Below are 19,012 nucleotides of genomic sequence, written 5' to 3' on the forward strand. Positions count from 1 at the left end.
TCAAGTTCTCTTCTGAATTTTCTTAAAGAAGTTAAAAAAGATAGTTCAATTCTGAATGTTACCAATGAAAATGAAAAAAGCTTCTACATCAGTTCTTAATTTCTCAAAGACATAAAAAATTTAAAGTTCTCTTCTAATTTTTCCAAGAAAATAAAAAGGTTCCACTTCAGTTCTGTTTTTTTCTCAAAGAGATAAAAATTTAAAGTTCTATTCTAATTTTAAATTAAATTTTAGCTCCATTGTCTTATGGATTTACCCCTCAAATTTTTAAATTAGAAAATGAGTGACTCGTTCTATTATTAAAGACAATCGTTCAAACTCGTTCATCTAACCTCCAAAACAATAGGTTAGTTTAGGTATAAATAAATATTAATAAATAAATAGAAACATTTCTAAATGTTTAAGTTAGGTTAGGTTAGGTTAACTTATCATGAGCGCTCATGATAAGTTAACCTAACCTTTTCTGGCGAGTATGGTTAGGTTAGGTTAGGCTAGATTAAGTTAGGTTAGGTTAGGTTAAGTTAGGTTAGGTTAGCCTACGTACGCTTCACTTAGGTTAGCTTTGGTTAGGTGTGAGACAGTCAAAAAGTTAGGTGTATGATTAGGTTAGGTTAGATTAAGTTAGGTTAGGCTAAGTTAGGTTAGGCTAGGTTTGCCTACGATCGCGCGCGTTCGTAGGCTAACCTAGCCTAACCTAACTTAACCTAACCTAACTTAATCTAACCTAACTTAATCTAACCTAACCTAATCATACACCTAACTTTTTGCCTGTCTCTCACCTAACCAAAGCTAACCTAAGTGAAGCGTACGTGGGCTAACCTAAACTAACTTAACCTAACCTAATCTAACTTAATCTAGCCTAACCTGACCTAACCATACTCACCGGAAAAGGTTAGGTTAACTTATCATGAGTGTTCATGATAAGTTAACCTAAACTAACCTAACATAAAAATTTAGAAATGTTTCTATTTATTTATTAATATTTATTTATACCTAACCTAACTTATGGTTTTGGAGGTTAGATGAACGAGTTTGAACGATTGTCTTTAATAATAGAACGAGTCACTCATTTTCTAATTTAAAAATTTGAGGGGTAAATCCTTAAGACAATGGAGCTAAAATTTAATTTAAAATTAGAATAGAACTTTAAATTTTTATCTCTTTGAGAAAAAAACAGAACTGAAGTGGAACCTTTTTATTTTCTTGGAAAAATTAGAAGAGAACTTTGAATTTTTTATGTCTTTGAGAAATTAAGAACTGAAGCGGAAGCTTTTTTCATTTTCATTGTTAAAATTCAGAATTGAGCTAACTTTTTTCACTTTTTTAAGAAAATTCAGAAGAGAACTTGAACATTTTGCACTTCTTCGAGAAAACTCAGAATTAAAGTGATGCACCTTATCTTCATGTCGAAGATTCAAAATCAATGTATATCTTTTTCTATCTTCTATGAAAAATTTGGAACTTAACTTTAAATTTTTCGTCTCTTTGCAAAAAATTTGAACTGAATATAAGGAAATTAGAATTAAAGTGTAACTTTTTATCTTCACTGGAAAATAATCACAATCATAGTATAACTTTTCCTATCTTCTACAGAAAAATTTAGAACTGAACTTTAATTTTTTATGTCTTTGAGAAATTATGAACTGAAGTGGAAGGTTTTTTCATTTTCATTGGTAAATTTCATAATTGAGCTAACTTTTTTCTCTTCTTTAAGAAAATTCAGACGAGAAATTGAACATTTTGCACTTCTTCTAGAAAACTCTGAATTAAAGTGGAGTTCCTTATCTTCATGTTGAATATTCACAATCAATGTATAACTTTTTCTATCTTCTATGAAAAGTTTGGAACAGAACTTTAAATTTTTCCTCTCTTTGAGAAAAATCAGAACTGAATTTAAGAAAAATTATAAATAAAGTGAAACTTTTGATCTTCATGGAAAATAAGCACAATCATAGTATTACTTTTTCTATCTTTCATCTAAAAATTTAGAATAAAACTTTAAATTTCTTTATTTCATTGGGGAACTTAAAACTGAAGTGGAAGATTTTTATTTTCTCTGGAGAAATTAGAATTGAAGTGTGTTCCTTGGTAAAGTTCTGAAGAGAACTTGAACTTTTCTTCACTTCGTTGAGAAAATTTTAAATTGAAATATAACTTTTTATCTTCCGTGAAAATATTCACAAGTATGGTATTACTTTTTCTATCTTCCACCGAAAAATTTAGAATTGAACTGTAAATTTCTTTATGTCCTTGTGAAATAATGAACTGAAATGGAAGATTTTTATTTTATCTGGTGAAATTAGAATTGATTTGTGTTCTTTAGTAAAATTCAGAAGAAACAATGAACTTTTCTTCACTTCGTTGAGAAAATTGTAAATTGAACTAGAACTTTTTATCTTCCGAGAAAATATTCACAAGTATGGTATTACTTTTTCTATCTTCCACCGAAAAATTTAGAATTGAACTTTAAATTTTTTTATGTCTTGGAAATAAAGAACTTAAGTGGAAGATTTTTATTTTCTCTGGAGAAATTAGAATTGAAATGTGTTCTTTGGTAAAATTCAGTAGAGAACTTGAACTTTTCTTCACTTCACTGAGAAAATTTTAAATTGAACTAGAACTTTTTATCTTCCGTGAAAATATTCACAAGTATGGTAATAATTTTTCTATCTCCTGCCGAAAAATTTAGAATTGAACTTTAAATTTCTGTATGTCATTGTAAAATAAAGAACTGAATGGAAGATTTTAGTTTTCTCTAGAGAAATTAGAATTGAAGTATGTTCTTTGGTAAATTTCAGTAGAGAACTTGAACTTTTCTTCACTTCATTGAGAAAATTTTAAATTGAACTAGAACTTTTTATCTTCCGTGAAAATATTCACAAGTATGGTATTAATTTTTCTATCTTCCACCGAAAAATTTAGAATTGAACTTTAAATGTCTTTATGTCTTTGTGAAATAAAAGAACTTAAGTGGAAGATTTTTGTTTTCTCTGGAGAAATTAGAATTGAAGTGTGTTCTTTGGTAAAGTTCAGAAGACAACTTGAACTTTTTTATATTCTGTGAAAAATTTTGAACAGTATTTTAAATTTTTTATCTCTTCTAGAAAATATTAACAAGTATGGTATTACTTTATCGATCTTTAATCGAAAAATTTAGAATAGAACTTAAAATTTTTGTAGGTCTTTGTGAAATAAAGAAGTGAAGTAGAGGATTTTTGTTTTCTCTGTAGAAATTAGAATTGAATTGTGTTCTTTCGTAAAATTCAGAGGAAAACTTTAATTTTTCTTCACTTCGTTGCGAAAATTTTAAATTGAACTAGAACTTTTTATCTTCCGTGAAAATATTCACAAGTATGGTATTACTTTTTTTATCTTCCACCGAAAAATTTAGAATTGAACTTAAAATTTCTTTATGTCTTTGTGAAATAAAGAACTTAAGTGGAAGATTTTTGTTTTCTGTGGTGAAATTAGAATTGAATTGTGTTCTTTGGTAAAATTCAGAAGAGAACTTTAACTTTTTTATCTTCTGTGAAAAATTTGGAACAGTATTTTAAATTTTTCATCTCTTCGAGAAAATATTCACAAGTATGGTATTATTTTTTCTATCTTCCACGGAAAAATTTAGAATTGAACTTTAAATTTCTTTATGTCTTTGTGAAATAAAGAACTTAAGTGGAAGATTTTTATTTTATCTGGTGTAATTAGAATTGAATTGTGTTCTTTGGTAAAATTCAGAAGAGTAATTGAATTCTTCTTCACTTCGTTGACAAAATTTTTAATTGAACTAGAGCCTTTTATCGTCCGTAAAAATATTCACAAGTATGGCATTACTTTTTCTATCTTCCACCGAAAAATTTCGAATTGAACTCTAAATTTATTTATGTCTTTGTGAAATAATTAACATAAGTATAAGATTTTTATTTTCTCTGGAGAAATTAGAATTGAATTGTGTTCTTTGGTAAAATTAAGTAGAGAACTTGAACTTTTCTTCACTTCGTTGAGAAAATTTTAAATTGAACTAGAAATTTTTATCTTCCATGAAAATATTCACAAGTATGGTATTACTTTTTCTATCTTCCACCGAAAAATTTAGAATTGAACTTTAAATTTCTTTATGTCTTTGTGAAATAAAGAACTGAAGTGGAAGATTTTTATTTTCTCTGGTGAAATTAGAATTGAGTTGTGTTCTTTGGTAAAATTCAGAAGAGAACTTGAATTTTTCTTCACTTCGTTGAGAAAATTTTTAATTGAACTAGAACTTTTTATCTTCCGGGAAAATATTCACAAGTATGGTATTACTTTTTCTATCTTCCACTGAAAAATTTCGAATTGAACTTTAAATTTCTTTATGTCTTTGTAAAATAAAGAACTTAAGTGGAAAATTTTTATTTTCTCTGGATAAATTAGAATTGAATTGTGTTCTTTTGTAAAATTCAGTAGAGAACTTGAACTTTTCTTCACTTCGTTGAGAAAATTTAAAATTGAACAAGAACTTTTTATCTTCCGGGAAAATATTCACAAGTATGTTATTACTTTTTCTATCTTCCATCGAAAAATTTAGAATTGAACTCTAAATTTCTTTTTGTCTGTGAAATAAAGAACTGAAGTGGAAGATTTTTGTTTTCTCTGGAGAAATTAGAATTGAAGTGTGTTCTTTGGTAAAGTTCAGAAGAGAACTTGAACTTTTTATCTTCTGTGAAAAGTTAGGAACAGTATTTTAAATTTTTCATCTCTTCGAGACAGATCTGAACTAAAGTGGAAAATTTTTATATTATTTGGAAAAATAGAAATGATCAATGACTAATTTCTTTTTCATTGAGAAAATTCAGAAGAGAACTTGAACTTTCCTTGACTTCGTTGAGAAAAGTTTAAATTGAACTAGAACTTTTTATCTTCCGTGAAAATATTCACAAGTATGGTATTACTTTTTCTATCTTCCACCGAAAAATTTAGAATTGAACTTTAAATTTCTTTATGTCTTTGTGAAATAAAGAACTTAAGTGGAAGATTTTTATTTTCTCTGTAGAAATTAGAATTGAATTGTGTTCTTTGGTAAAATTCAGTAGGGAACTTGAACTTTTCTTCACTTCGTTGAGAAAATTTTAAATTGAACTAGAACTTTTTATCTTCAGTGAAAATATTCACAAGTATGGTATTACTTTTTACATCTTCCACCGAAAAATTTAGAATTGAACTTTAAATTTGAACTTTTCTTCACTTCATTCAGAAAATTTAAAATTGAAGTAGAACTGCTTATCTTTCGGGAAAATATTCACAGCTATGATATAGAATTTTCTATCTACTATGGAAAAATTTCGAATTTGTAAAATTAGCTTAAGAAGCCTATTAAGAAAAGAACTTGTTGTGAAATACCTTTGAAAAGTATTGCTTGATGCTGGGCATCCAAAAAGCTGTACATTATAGTTGTGGGTAAAATAGATAGTGCATCAAATTTGAAAATGGGCTTAGGGGGGATATTATGAAAGTAAATTGCTCTGAAATGTTCTTTTAAAAGTATGTCTTGGTGTTGAGGTATCCAAAAAGCTGTAAAGTATAGTTGTGGGTGAAAAAGATAAGTACATGAAGTTGGAAAATGAGGGTAGGAGGGCAATTAAGAAAGTACCTATCTCTGACCTAGTCTATGAACAGTATGTCTTGGTGTTGAGGTATTCTAAAAGCTGTAATGTATAGTTGTGTGTGAAAAAGATAAGTACTTCAAGTTGCAAAATGGGTTTAGGAGGGACATTAAGAAAGTAATTTGCTCTAAAATGGTCTTTGAAAAGTATTTCTTGGTGTTGAGGTATCCAAAAAGCTGTAAAATATAGTTATGGGTGAAAAAGATAAGTACTTCAAGTTGGAAAATGGGTTTAGGAGAGATATTAAAAAAGTAACTTGCTCTGAAATGGTCCTTGAAAGGTATTTCTTGGTGTTGAGGTATCCAAAAAGCTGTAAAGTATAGTTGTGGGTGAAAAAGATAAGTAGTTCAAGTTGGAAAATGGGTTTAGGAGGGACATTAAGAAAGTAACTTGCTCTGAAATGCCTTTTGAAAGGTATTTCTTGGTGTTGAGGTATCCAAAAAGCTGTAAAGTATAGTTGTGGGTGAAAAAGATAAGTACTTCTAGTTGGAACCTGGGAGTAGGAGGGACATTAAGAAAGTAACTTGCTCTGAAATGGTCTTTGAAAAGTATTTCTTGGTGTTGAGGTATCCAAAAAGCTGTAAAGTATAGTTGTGGGTTAAAAAGATAAGTACTTCAAGTTGGAAAATGGGGTTTATGAGGGACATTAATAAAGTAACTTGCTCTGAAATGGTCTTTGAAAGGTATTTCTTGGTGTTGAGGTAACCGAAAGGCTGTGAAGTATTGTTGTGGGTGAAAAAGATAAGTACTTCAAGTTGGAAAATGGGCTTAGAAGGGACATTAAGACAGTTACTTGCTCTAAAATGGTCATTTAAAAGTATTTCTTGGTGTTTATGTAATCAAAAGCTGTAAATTATAGTTTTGGGTGAAAAAAATAATTACTTCAAGTTGTAAAATGGGTTTAGGAGGAACATTAAGAAAGTAACTTGCTCTGAAATGGTCTTTGAAATGTATTTCTTGGTGTTGCGACACTCAAAAAGCTGTAAAGTATAGTTGTGGGTGAGAAAGATAAGTACTTCATGTTGCAAAATGTGTTTAGGAGGAACATTAAGAAAGTAACTTGCTATGAAATGGTCTTTGAAAGGTATTTCTTGGTGTTGAGCTATCCAAAAAGCTGTAAAGTATAGTTGTGTGTGAAAAAGATAAGTACTTCAAGTTGCAAAATGGGCTTACGAGGGACATTAAGAAAGTAACTTGCTTGTCTTAGTCGATTACGTCATTCTATGCCCATAAATGAATTCCCGTCATGACCTTCTGATAGGGTTCTACCGATTATGTAATAAATTTCTCAGAAATCAATTTGTCCTATTTGATTACGTCAGTATATTCCAATAAATTGATTTCCGTCAGGACCTCCTGATAGGGTTCTACCGATTATTTAATCAATTTCTCAGAAATCCAATTGTCTTAGTCGATTACGTCATTCTATGCCCATAAATGAATTCCCGTCATGACCTTCTGATAGCGTTCTACCGATTATGTAATCAATTTCTCAGAAATCCATTTGTCCTAGTTGATTACGTCATTCTATGCCCATAAATGAATTCCCGTCATGACCTTCTGATAGGGTTCTACCGATTATGTAATCAATTTCTCAGAAATATGTTTGTATTAGTTGATTACGTCATTCTATGCCCATAAATGGATTCCCGTCACGAGCTCCTTATAGGGTTCTACCGATTATGTAGTCAATTTCTCGGGAATTCTCTCCCTTCGATTACGCAATCAATATATCTCTTCCCCACCTTCCCCTTAGAAACAACAAATTAATTCCCCTTTCTTGAATCAATAATTCCCTTTAAAAACAACAAATTAATTCCCCTTTCGTGACATATCAATCAATCTTGACATCACCTGTCAAACATTATTAAACTTCGCCTGGAAACAATTTGATTAATGATTGACAGTACCTGTCAGACATTATTAAACTTTGCCCGGAAACAATTTGATTAACGACTGACTTTAGATCATTGACCCCATTAACCACGTGTTCTCCCTAATGACTCTATGCCCATATTTGGTGTGCTGTTCGGAGTATAAGATAGCTTTCTACTCTAGTGCCCTTTTTAATAGTTGTAAGTGATTTGAGGGCCACTAACCCCCCCCCCTCTCATGCCCACCTTTTCCCCAAACACATCCAATCGAAATTTTTAGATAGCCATTTTATTACACGCAGTTTAAAGTTCAGGAAATTATACCTTTGAGCATGACACTCCCCCCATAGTCTTCAGGGCAAAGATTATAAGTTATGCCCTGGGGGCATATAAGTTTTTTTGAAATATGTGCCATAACAGCTTGAAAAAGGGATTATTCGATTGGAAATTCAAGGGCTAGTACCCTTTCTAATATCTGAAAGAGATTTGAAGGCAACTAACCCCCCTCTCACGCATACATTTTACCCAACCTCATCCAATCAAAATTTTGAAACGGTCATTTTGCTACACGTAATTGAATGTTTTAGAATTTAGGTCTTTAAGGATGACAACCCCTCCCCCCCCCCCAACCATCAGTGCAAGGGTTGTAAGTTATGCCCTGGGGACACGTAAGGTTTTTATAGAAAGCGATGTTGTAAAAAATCAAAAACGGCTTATTAATTTGGAAATTGAAAGGACTTTTGCCCTTTTAATAGTCGAAAGTGATTGAAGGGCAACTAACCCCCCTCTCACACCCACCAATTCCCCAAACACATCCAATCAAAATTTTGAGATATTCATTTGTTCAACTAAGTCGAAAGTTCTGGAAATTAGGTCTTTTAGGATGATAACCCCCTCAGAGCCCTCAGTGCAAGGGTTGTAGGTAATGCCCTGGGGGCATATAAGGTTTATGTAGAAAGTTGTTGTGGAAACTTCAAAAAGGGCTTATTTGTTTGGAGATCAAAATTGCCCTTTTTAATAGTCGAAGGTGAGTGGAGAGTAATTGACTCCCCTCCCACGTCCACCATTTCCCCAAACACATTCAATCAAAGTTTAGAGATAGCCATTTTGTTCAACGTAGTTGAAAGTTCTGCAAATTATGTATTTAAGGATGACAAACCCCCCAGAGCCCCCAGGGCAAAGGTTGTAAGTTATTCCCTGGGAGCGTATAAGGTTTTTATAGTTAGAGTTGTCGTAAAACTTCAAAAGGGGCTCATTCAATTGGGGATTGAGAGGGATAGTGCCCTTTTTAATAGTCGAAAGTGATTGGAGGGTAACTAACCACCCTCTCACGCGCACAATTCCCCTAAACACATCCAATAAACATTTTCAGATAGCCATTGTGTTCAACGTACTAGAAAGTTCTTGAAATTAGGTCTTTGAGGGTGACAACCCTCCCAGCCCTCAGGGTAAGATTTGTAAGTTATGCCCTGGGGGCATAAAAGGTTTTTATTGAAAGGATTGTCGTGGAAACTTCAAAAGAGCTCATTTGATTGGAAATTAAAAGGGCTAGTCTCTTTTTTAATAGTTGAAAGTGATGGGAGAGCGACTATTGCCCCTCTTATGCCCATCCTTTTCTCAAACACATCCAATCAAAATTTTGAGATAGCCATTTTGTTTAACGTAGTTGAAAGTTCTGGAAATTATGTCTTAGAGGATGACAACCACTCTCACAGCCCTTAGGGCAAGGGTTGTAATTTATGCCCTGGGGGCATATTAGGTGTTTATAGAAAGTGTTGTCGTAGAAACTCAAAACGGGCTCATTCGATTGGAAATCGAAAGGCATAGTGTCCTTTTTAATAGTCGAAAGTGATTGGAAGGTTTGAAATTTTTATAGTAAAGATCAATATGGGTATAATGTATGATTTTTTGTTGTTGTTGTTGTTGTTTAGACCAGGGCACTTCATATCGAAGGAGTTGTCGTAGGAAGTTCGAAAAGGGCTCATTCGATTGAAAATAGAAACGGCTGATGCCCTTTTTAATAGTCGAAAGTGATTGGAGGGCAACTAATCCCCCTCCCACGTCCACCCTCTCATTTGCCTTTATGTTTAAAAACTAAATGTTGTCTTGAGATTAAATCAAAATGCACTGTGTTAATGCTAATTCACAATAAGACATCTCCGCAGTGTCCCAAGAACGACTGAGTTTATGATGTTCAAACCTTTGGGGTTACTTCTGCTAATAAAATTTAACCATGTCAAACTCGCGTTAAGTGTATACCAGCTATCACAGACATTAAGCAGATTTTTTTTTGCGAAAGGTATCAAGTTTTACATTTCAGGCCAACTAGAGGAGGTGTGAAAATAAATTTAACAGTACTATTTTTGTCCAGATTTTTAAAAGGGTGCATTTTGTTAAAAATTGCTGAAAGTTTTTCTCCAGCATACAAATAGCAGACCAAACTATAAAGTCTTAAAAAAAAACAAAAGATTTAAAGTATTATTTTCTTTTTCCCTGAAAATACTGTGTCAATATAAAACGAACAGAAATTAATTTAAATTTTTTTTTCCCACAAAATAAGTTTTTCAAAGAAAAGTAAAGAACTCGATTAAACCAAAAATGAGCAAAAATAAAATCAAATATTATACCAAGCGTGAAACTACCGCAAATCAGCATCGATAAATAAATGAAACCCAAAACGAACAAAAATTACAATAAATGACCGAGTCCAACTCAAAACGAGCAGAATTTAACATAAGTTGGGCTCAAAACCACTGTGCCTTCCCAAGGCCAGAACATAATTTGCACAGTTTAATATACATATACTGATATTTAGTAATCAAAATGTTAATATTATTTGATTTATTAAAGTTATAAATGTAAGAAAATTTATATTTTTTTCAGTAAAGTGCAAATTATGTTCTGGCATTGGGAAGGCATAGGGGTTTTGAGTCCAACTTATGTTAATTTCTGCTCGTTTTGAGTTGGACTATCAGTTAAGTCAACTTACACCAATCAGTTAAGTCTATTGTACATAAATGATAGATTAAGTCCTAGTTTGTATATAAATTGAGTCATACCTGTGAGATGGGACAGTTACAAACCACTTCGCCGGCTCACCAAGTTTATTTTTGCTTTCGCAATTACGAATAATACAATTTCGAACCATTTGTCAGTGACTGATAAACACATACTAACATTTTAAACCCGCTAATGAAAGAGTAAGTGGGAGGAGCTGTTTGTACGCACCGAGAATGAAGACCAGAAATAATCTGCGGTGCACTTATTGTTAATTATTTTTATACAGTGCTTCTAATATTCTAGTCTTGGTTTGAGATTTATCTTCCTATTTTTCCAAACTTTTTTTAACTGTGAAAAAACACCCTGAGCCATTGCTATTCTACTTTTAACATCTTCACTGCTCCCACCATCTTTACTAATAATACTACCAAGGTAAGTGAAGCTTCTCACCTGATCAATCTTTCCATTACCCAACGTTACCTTTTCATCTTCACTCATTCCTAGCCTTAGTGACTTAGTCTTCTTGACATTAATTTTCAAACCTATTCTAGCATACTGAAATCGCAGAACCTCTAAAACTTCATTCATTTCGCTCACACTTTCATCTAGGATGCTTAAATCATCAGCATAATCTAACTCCAGAAAACTTTTTCTTCCCGTTTGATTCCGTGGTCTCCCATTGCCTTTCCTGTCCTCCTTAATACAAAGTCCATCAAAATAATCCATATAAAGGGGGATAGAACACAACCCTGCATAAATCTTGATTTAATACGAAACCAGCTGCTAACCTCATTACCTACCTTAACCGCAGCAATGTTATTCTCGTACATAGCACTAATCACTTTAGTGTATTTGTCTGGTATACCATAGAAAGCTGAAACCTTTACTATAGCTCTTCTATCAACAGAATCAAACGCTTGCTCATAATCTGTAAAACTGAGGACCAAAGGTGTATGAAAACTCAGGCACTTCTCAATTACTAGTCTAAGAGTGAAAATTTTGTCGACCCATCCTCTACCTTTTCTAAAACTGAACTGAACTTCTCTTAAAACTTTGTCTACGGCATCTCTCATTCTAAAAAGTATCATATTACTAAGTAATTTACTACCTACAGAGACCAGACTAATGACTAAATAATTACCACTCTCACTTTCATCACCTTTCTTATAAAGTGACTTAATTAAGGTTTTCCTAAAATTTTTAGGTACTTCCCCTTTTTCAAAAAATCATATTCATAATCTTCAGTAACTTATTTCTAACCTCATAGCCACCATATTTAAGGAACACTTTTACCACCCTATCAGCACCGGGAGCCTTATGATTGTTTAATCCTTTTAGTATTGTCGCTAATTTCCCCTCACAAAACAAATCTTCCTTCACATCCAAGGTATCACAAACTTTTTCATTTTGTTCTATATCTTTTCCTGCAACTCTATCTCGGTAAAGCAAATTCTCAAAATGTTTGCGCCATCTCTCCTTACTGTTTTCCTTATCGCTAATTGCGGTCCCATTCCTATCTTTAACTGGGCCATGTCCGGATTGCCTACTCTCTCTCAATTTGTTAACATGCCAGTACCATATTTTACTATTATGCCGTCTAGCTGCATCTTTCAGATACTCGACAATTTTATCCATGGCCTCCACTTTACACCTCCTTTGTTCATATTTTAATGCTTTATCCTTTTTCTTTACATTCCTTTTGTTATCACATCATCTATCACTCAGATAATTCTTGTACAAGTCCTATCTCCTTTTTATTGAACATAAAGCTTTTTCACTAATATTCTTAGCTGCAGTTCTAGCTTTCTTCCCTAAGATACCTTCAGCAACTTTACAAATTATTTTTCTAAAACTATTCCAACCATCTTCCACATTATCAAATTTCAAACTCTCAACCTTAGTATTCAACTGTTACTGGAAAGTTTCTCTCAAATTCTCATCCTGGAGTCTGCCAGTATCATAACTTCCCGGGAGGTAGTTACCCTTCCGATATTTCAGCTTCAAATTAAACCTTGACACTACTAGATGGTGATCTTAACTTTTAATATCAAGAACGGAAGTCCTATATACCTTAGTATCTTGTATTGATCCTGCCCGTCTTCAGTTTAGTATAACATAATCAATAAGGTTTTGCTGTCTTACCATCACGTGAATACCATGTTACCTTATGAGCCCTTCTATGGCCAAATACCTTGTTGACTAGAACTAGATTGCAATGTCACCGGAATTCCAAAATCGTATATCCGTTACTGTTTTCTTTTTCTACACCAAATTTGTCGAGGATAGGATACAATCTCTCACTACTCCTACCGATCTGAACGTTAAAATCTCCCAGTAAAAACATCATATTTCTACCTTGGACCCTGTCTATTTGCTCCTGTAACTGTAAATAAAATTCATCTGAGTCACTAGTATCTACGTCAGTCGGTTTTACAGGGGCGTGTACTACTATAACTGATACCCTGAACTTTCTAGTCATAAAATGAACAATTAGCATTCTATTATTAATACCTTCCCAGACTAAAAAGACTTAACAGCTTCCTTATTCATCATGATCCCTACTCCCTGTCTATGTATCCCATCCTTCCTGCCCGAGTAAACAAATTCTATATCACCTAATTTCAAGCTTCCTACCCCTGGGATATAACTTTCTGAAACTCCTAATTAGTTCCTTTCGAATCGTCTAAGTTCATCAGTCAAAATGTCGATACGGTTGTCATTTTTTAACGTCATAACATTCCAAGTTCCAGTTTTCATGTTCTTTTAATAATTGAAATTGTTTTGGCCTCAGGAAAAGCAGTGATCCCGGATACCAGTGCAGGACGGGGATCACATATCTTCTCAAGTCTTTACCGAAGTATTTAAGCTGGCTTAGAACCGGACAGCAAGAAGTCCCTGGAACCTCCATGATGGGGGCTTTGTGCAATCCTGCGCCTATCTTGGTCACAACATGGTTTTCAGCACTTGGTGATGCTCTTCTATCAACACGAGTTAATATCCTGCACAGAAAATCTCAAGCCTAATACCTCTGACTCGTTATATATTCATGACTACAGATATTATTCTACTACAGGGAGGCAACCCATAAAAGATAAATTAGCAAGGAAGAGGTTTTTCAGCCCGAAGACGACCGTCAAAACATACCAAGCCCAGAAGAATTGTCCATTAGTCAGAATCCCGTGTGAATATTATGTCGTTTACTAGGCTATAATTTTCTTGAGGGGCGCCACTCCTCAAGTGGAAATAGAGTTGACCGCGAAGTCCCCAGTCTCGCAGGTACCCCGAAGGGGTCGAGGCAGCCCTTTGCAGAGGCCGTTGTCCATAGATATGGATCTTACGCCCTGCCGCAGTTGTCCTCCTGTATAGGATCCTCCCGCGATGGTGTTCTGCATCACCATACAATTTAACCCATTACTGGGAGAAGGTTTGTAGCTCATGGGACTTGTGGACAAACCAGTGGGCCCTGTTGAGTGTACATTTGAGGGGCCTTCTTCCTCCTCCACCTGTATTTATGACCCCGGGCGAGGGTGCTCCAGTTTCTATTATGAACCCCTAGGGACAAGGCCCCCTCTTGGTCCGTGCCTCCTATGGAGGTACCGTACATATCTGTAGAGCATTCCCCTATTGCCACCTGGGGACATGTTGAATCGCCTGAGGGAGGCCAGGAACATAAGAATGAAATTAATTAAAAATATTGTGTTTCCTTTAAACATGGAGAATGATATAGTCTTCTGTATGACTTTTTAAACATCAAATTATTATAGAGAAGTATGAATAAAGTTATACAGAAGACTTTTTGGTTTTCTTATTTCTTATTTAATCTTTCATGTTAGACAGAAAACCAAATTGCTAATAAGAGATTTGCGAACGCCCTGCGGCACCCATATTACAGGCTTAGTCTAAAAATATTCCCTGGAATGAATGGAGATTGTACATTAGTTTCTAGCCTCTTTCCCTTCTAAATACACCTCTATATTTATCTGAAGGCTCACAGAAGCTAAGTAATTCATGCATACAAATGTACTTTTTGTAGCTTCAGACGCACCACACCTTGCACACACAAATATTCACCAACCCCCTACCTTAAAGATTATGAATAAGCAGACACACCTGTGCCCGATTTCATGAAACCTCAAATGAACCACCGTGGTTCAATATAATATTATAATAACCGTATATATTAACGATGTATTTTGTATAGACTATGTACACCATTAAAAGTAATTGCGTCATCGCGCGGCATTACTGCCTCTTAAACATGGAAGCTACCTACAAGGCCGTTCCCAGAGGGGGGGTTAGGGGGGTTGGAACTCCTCCCCCCCCGAAATGTTTGTTTGACTCGTAAAAGCGTAACGAAAATGGATTTAAACAAATTTTGTATGCGATTTTTGAGTTTTTTTTTGTGTACGCCCCCCCCCCCTAAAAAAAATCTTTGAGTAAAACCCCCTCCAAAAAAAATCCTGGGTACGGCCTTGGCTACCCATATAACTCTTTGTTAATTTTAAATCGATTGGCTATCTCAGAATTTTGCATCGGTAGCTTTTTTCCCTCTTTCGGGTAAAGATAGCCTTTGTTGCCCGAACATGGTGGAATATACCACTTTGCTATGGTGCAATTTTTTTTGCTACTGGAACATCTTTCTTTTTTTTTATTGAAAAGGGCACTTTCTAACCTCCCCTATTGAAAGGGCATTTTATTATATGGACAGTTTATGGGCACTGAAAGGGCATTTTATCAATAAAGGGCATTTTATTATATGGGCATTTTATGGGAATTGAAAGGGCATTTTATTGAAAGGGCATTTTCTAAGTTCCCCTATTGAAAGGGCATTTTATTATATGTGCATTTTATGGGAACTGAAACTGGATTACAGTAATGAACTGGATTTCAGTACTGATCTGGATTTCAAAGCGTGAACACATAATTGAACTGGTTTCTTTGAGCTTGAAAATATAATTAACTCAGTGATTACGGAAGTGTAACAATACTTTAAAGGATTAAAGTCACAAGTGACTTTTTAATTCTTTGGATATCACTGACGGACAATTTTGATTTTGAATTACTAAATTTTATGAAATTCACTTCACGATCCACTGGGCCACCATTCCAACAAAGGTGATCGCCACTGCTTCCGTGGGCCTGCCCGCGTTAAGATAAGTTTCTTTTTGGATCATTGTTTTCAAAATGGTGGACTTCAAGAAAGGGGATTTAGCTTTGGCGTATTTCAAGGGATATCCACTTTGGCCAGTTCATATTGTAAATGTTATTAAGTCAAAAGAATCTATACTTAAGTTTACCGTTTTTTGCTACGGATCTCATGATTTTCATGTATTGATAGCTGAGAATGTTGTATCTTTTGAAGATAATTATGCCGACGCCTCAAAGCAAACACAGAAGGGCTTAATTCATGCCTTTCGGGAAAACGAGAGCAATCCAGACATTAACCTTGAATTTGTCAGGAAAAGAGATCGGAAAGTATCGAGTAAAACGGCTAATGTTTCAAACGATGCCTCAGGTCTCCACAATCAACTTGTTTCCACACAAGCTGAGGTGGGCGAAATTCGTACTGACATTGTAAAAGTCATTGAAAAAAAAGGTTCAAGAAAACGTTGCTGAATCAGCCGGCACAAAACAACAAAACTTCGTTGAGACGGAACTGATTGTTTCGCATAATTACGACTCAATCACCCTTGAGTATAGTGGGAAGTTCCAAAAATGGAGAGTGGAGTAATGGAGAACCCTAATAAAAGAAAGCAACTTCATCTATTGACTGCAACAACCATACACTCTAAGGAGGAAGGGCCCTTAGAAGACTGGGTGTTTTCCAGGTGAATCGGGCTCAGAAAGTATTTTATAGGGATGTGCGAGGAGGCCGATTTGTCGGAAAATTTCAGTTCGTACTTCAAATGAATAAAGGTGAAATAAAATAACAGTTCCAGCTAATATTCTCACCGGTTTATATGGATTCGTCCTATATTCATATGGAGAGGAGCCTTCAGCTCAATATTTCAAAAGTATGGGGCTACCAAGGACAGCTAGTGATTATGAAAGAATGCTCAAATTTATTCCAAAGCGATCTAAAAGAATTCAAAAGAATAATTAACTGGAAAATGATTGACTTTATAACCCTTGTAAACGATTCAACTAAGATACTCGAGAAACATAGCCAAGTCATGAATATACCAGTTGACTAGACAAGAAAAACACGATATTTGGAATACAAAAAAAATAACATTTTGTGCTAGGGGCAGACCGGTCCGTGCAAGTCAAACACACCTTAAAATGTCTAGTAAACTATATAATTTGCAACACCGAGTTTTTGCAAAATTGAAAATTTTCTGTATTGACCTCTGACAGCAGCAGTGTTTACTGTGTAGAGTTAAGTTCTTAACAAATATTATATTAAAGAAAAAAGACCGAAAATGAACTTTTTTGCTTCAGAAACTAATTGGACTTGGCTTACTGACATGGAGTCTAGTGACTTCATGTTACTAGACTCCAAATGTGAATAAAATTACATATACGCCGTGGAACAACCGGCTGAAAAAAAAAGCTGAATAAGGATACTTAAGGGGATTTCAGCGCCACAGTAATGGTGACGAAAATTGGAGGAGAATATGGAAAGGAGACCCACAAAAGCTTCCCATGCGAACAAGTGATTTTCCTTGTTGCTCAAGATTGGGGACAGTAATACCCAGGGTTTTCGGCTATAGAGATTTCAATGGTGCAGTTTTCATTTCAATTTAACCCATTTTTGTGGGGTATCAGACTAAGTTTCCATTATTTTTTTTTCATAATAAAATTTTACCATTAAGATCAATAGAAATCAGTGGCAGATCCACGGGGCGAGGGGCGCGCCCCCTAACGTAGTCTAAAGTAGTGTAGTTTACTTAATCAACGCAAGTTTGCGTTAATTAAACTTGCTTCTAACGCAAGTTTATCGGATCAACCTATTTTGCACCCCTATGAATATGAATCTAACATTGATTTAAAACATATCAAAATATTTTTAAAAATTGAAACAATTGCGTTAGATTCATATTTTTTAAAACATATTTTTTGGGGCCGGTATATGGATGACATAATTTCAGTATGGGAGGGGGAGGAGGAATTAAAAGAATTTTGGAACATCTTTATTGTTTGGGGGGGATTTAAAGTCTACAGTTGAACTAGAAGAGAATAGGAAACTTCCTTTTCTTGATGTTCTTCTTTTGAAAAAATGAAAATGGTGTGGATTTTAAAATTTACAGAAAACCGACAAATTACAATAGATTTTTGTCTTATAGTTCCGGTCACGCTCGCCAAGTAAAAATTGGTTTGATCATTTCTGTAACTGACCGGATCTTTAGTATTTGCTCTCCAAAATTTTTTGAGGAGGAATTGTCTTTTCTAAGGAAAATAATAATAAGCAACATGTATCCAGAGTGGTTAATTAACCAGACTTTTTCAAAAAGAAGAAAAAAGTTTCTAGAAATTTCTAAGGAAGTCTTGGAGACAACTCGGCAGAAGGATGTTTTTTGTTCCTTGCCATATGTACCCGGGCTAAGTGAAAAACTTAAAAGAATTTTACAGAGTAATGGTCTAAGGGTAGCTTTCAAGAGTAATAATGCTTTGGGTAGTTTTCTAAATTCTGGGAAGGATCTAACTTCATTAGGGCAACAAAGTGGGGTTTATCAGATCCCATGTACTTGCGGAAGCTAATATGTGGGACGTATTAACCAGAGTTTGGAAATTATGTCACTATAGTATAAAAATTCTTTTTCTTCGGCTTTAAAGCAATACTCTTAAGTTTAAAAACTTTACGTCAGCTATTACAAAACACATCTTCAACTTTACAGGCCATTTTATTTTGTTCGAGAATCCTTCTTTGATTTCTAGGGATCGGAGTTTAAAGCAAGATTTTCGTGAGACTCTTGAAATAAAGAAAAGAAAATCTTATTCAAGAATATTGCTCTGAATCGGGATACAGGTGAATTCGGGCTGAAATCTATCTAGGATAATCTATTAAAATCTGACAGAGTAAAGTTCAATTCACCCAATGTCATTGACCTTTGCCCAAATGTTATATCATTGAACGCTAATAAACCGAATCCAAGAAGGTCAAAGAGGCTAGCTTCCGCCTTCGCTTTGAAAAGAATTAGAGAATTAAACAATATGTAGTTTTATTTTATTTCGTATATAAACTTTTGTTTTAAATTTTTTTAGTTTAATTTTACAATGAACGCTAATACTACTGATGACGGTCACTGTATATTTGACCGAAATATCTGGTATTTTTTGTGAATTTCTATGCACTGTCTATTAAAAAGGATTTTATCCCTATTTTGAACTTTAATTTTATATAATAGTTTAGAAACAAAATTTTGGCTGTATATATGCACATTAGGGGGGTGGGGGGGGGGGGTAAAGCATACCATATACTAAATACGTAGCCTAACCTAACCCAGGTACCTTTTTTTGCCCCTTCAACCCCAAAAAACTAAAGTTTAAACATTTTTCACG

General features: G+C 34.1%; 1 protein-coding gene across 1 annotated transcript; it reads left to right on the top strand.

The window, feature by feature from the left end:
* The first annotated feature begins 15,694 nt into the window (after nucleotides 1–15,694).
* LOC148944229 (hepatoma-derived growth factor-like) lies at nucleotides 15,695–16,126 on the top strand. The gene has a single exon (XM_089099870.1). The coding sequence runs from the start codon at nucleotides 15,695–15,697 to the stop codon at nucleotides 16,124–16,126; it is 432 nt and encodes a 143-aa protein (XP_088955996.1).
* Nucleotides 16,127–19,012: the final 2,886 nt, after the last annotated feature.

Source organism: Artemia sp. Qi Xiang Cuo, chromosome 14 (genome assembly GCF_049724085.1).
Source record: "Artemia sp. Qi Xiang Cuo chromosome 14, ASM4972408v1, whole genome shotgun sequence".
NCBI classification, from domain to species: Eukaryota; Metazoa; Arthropoda; class Branchiopoda; order Anostraca; family Artemiidae; genus Artemia; species Artemia sp. Qi Xiang Cuo.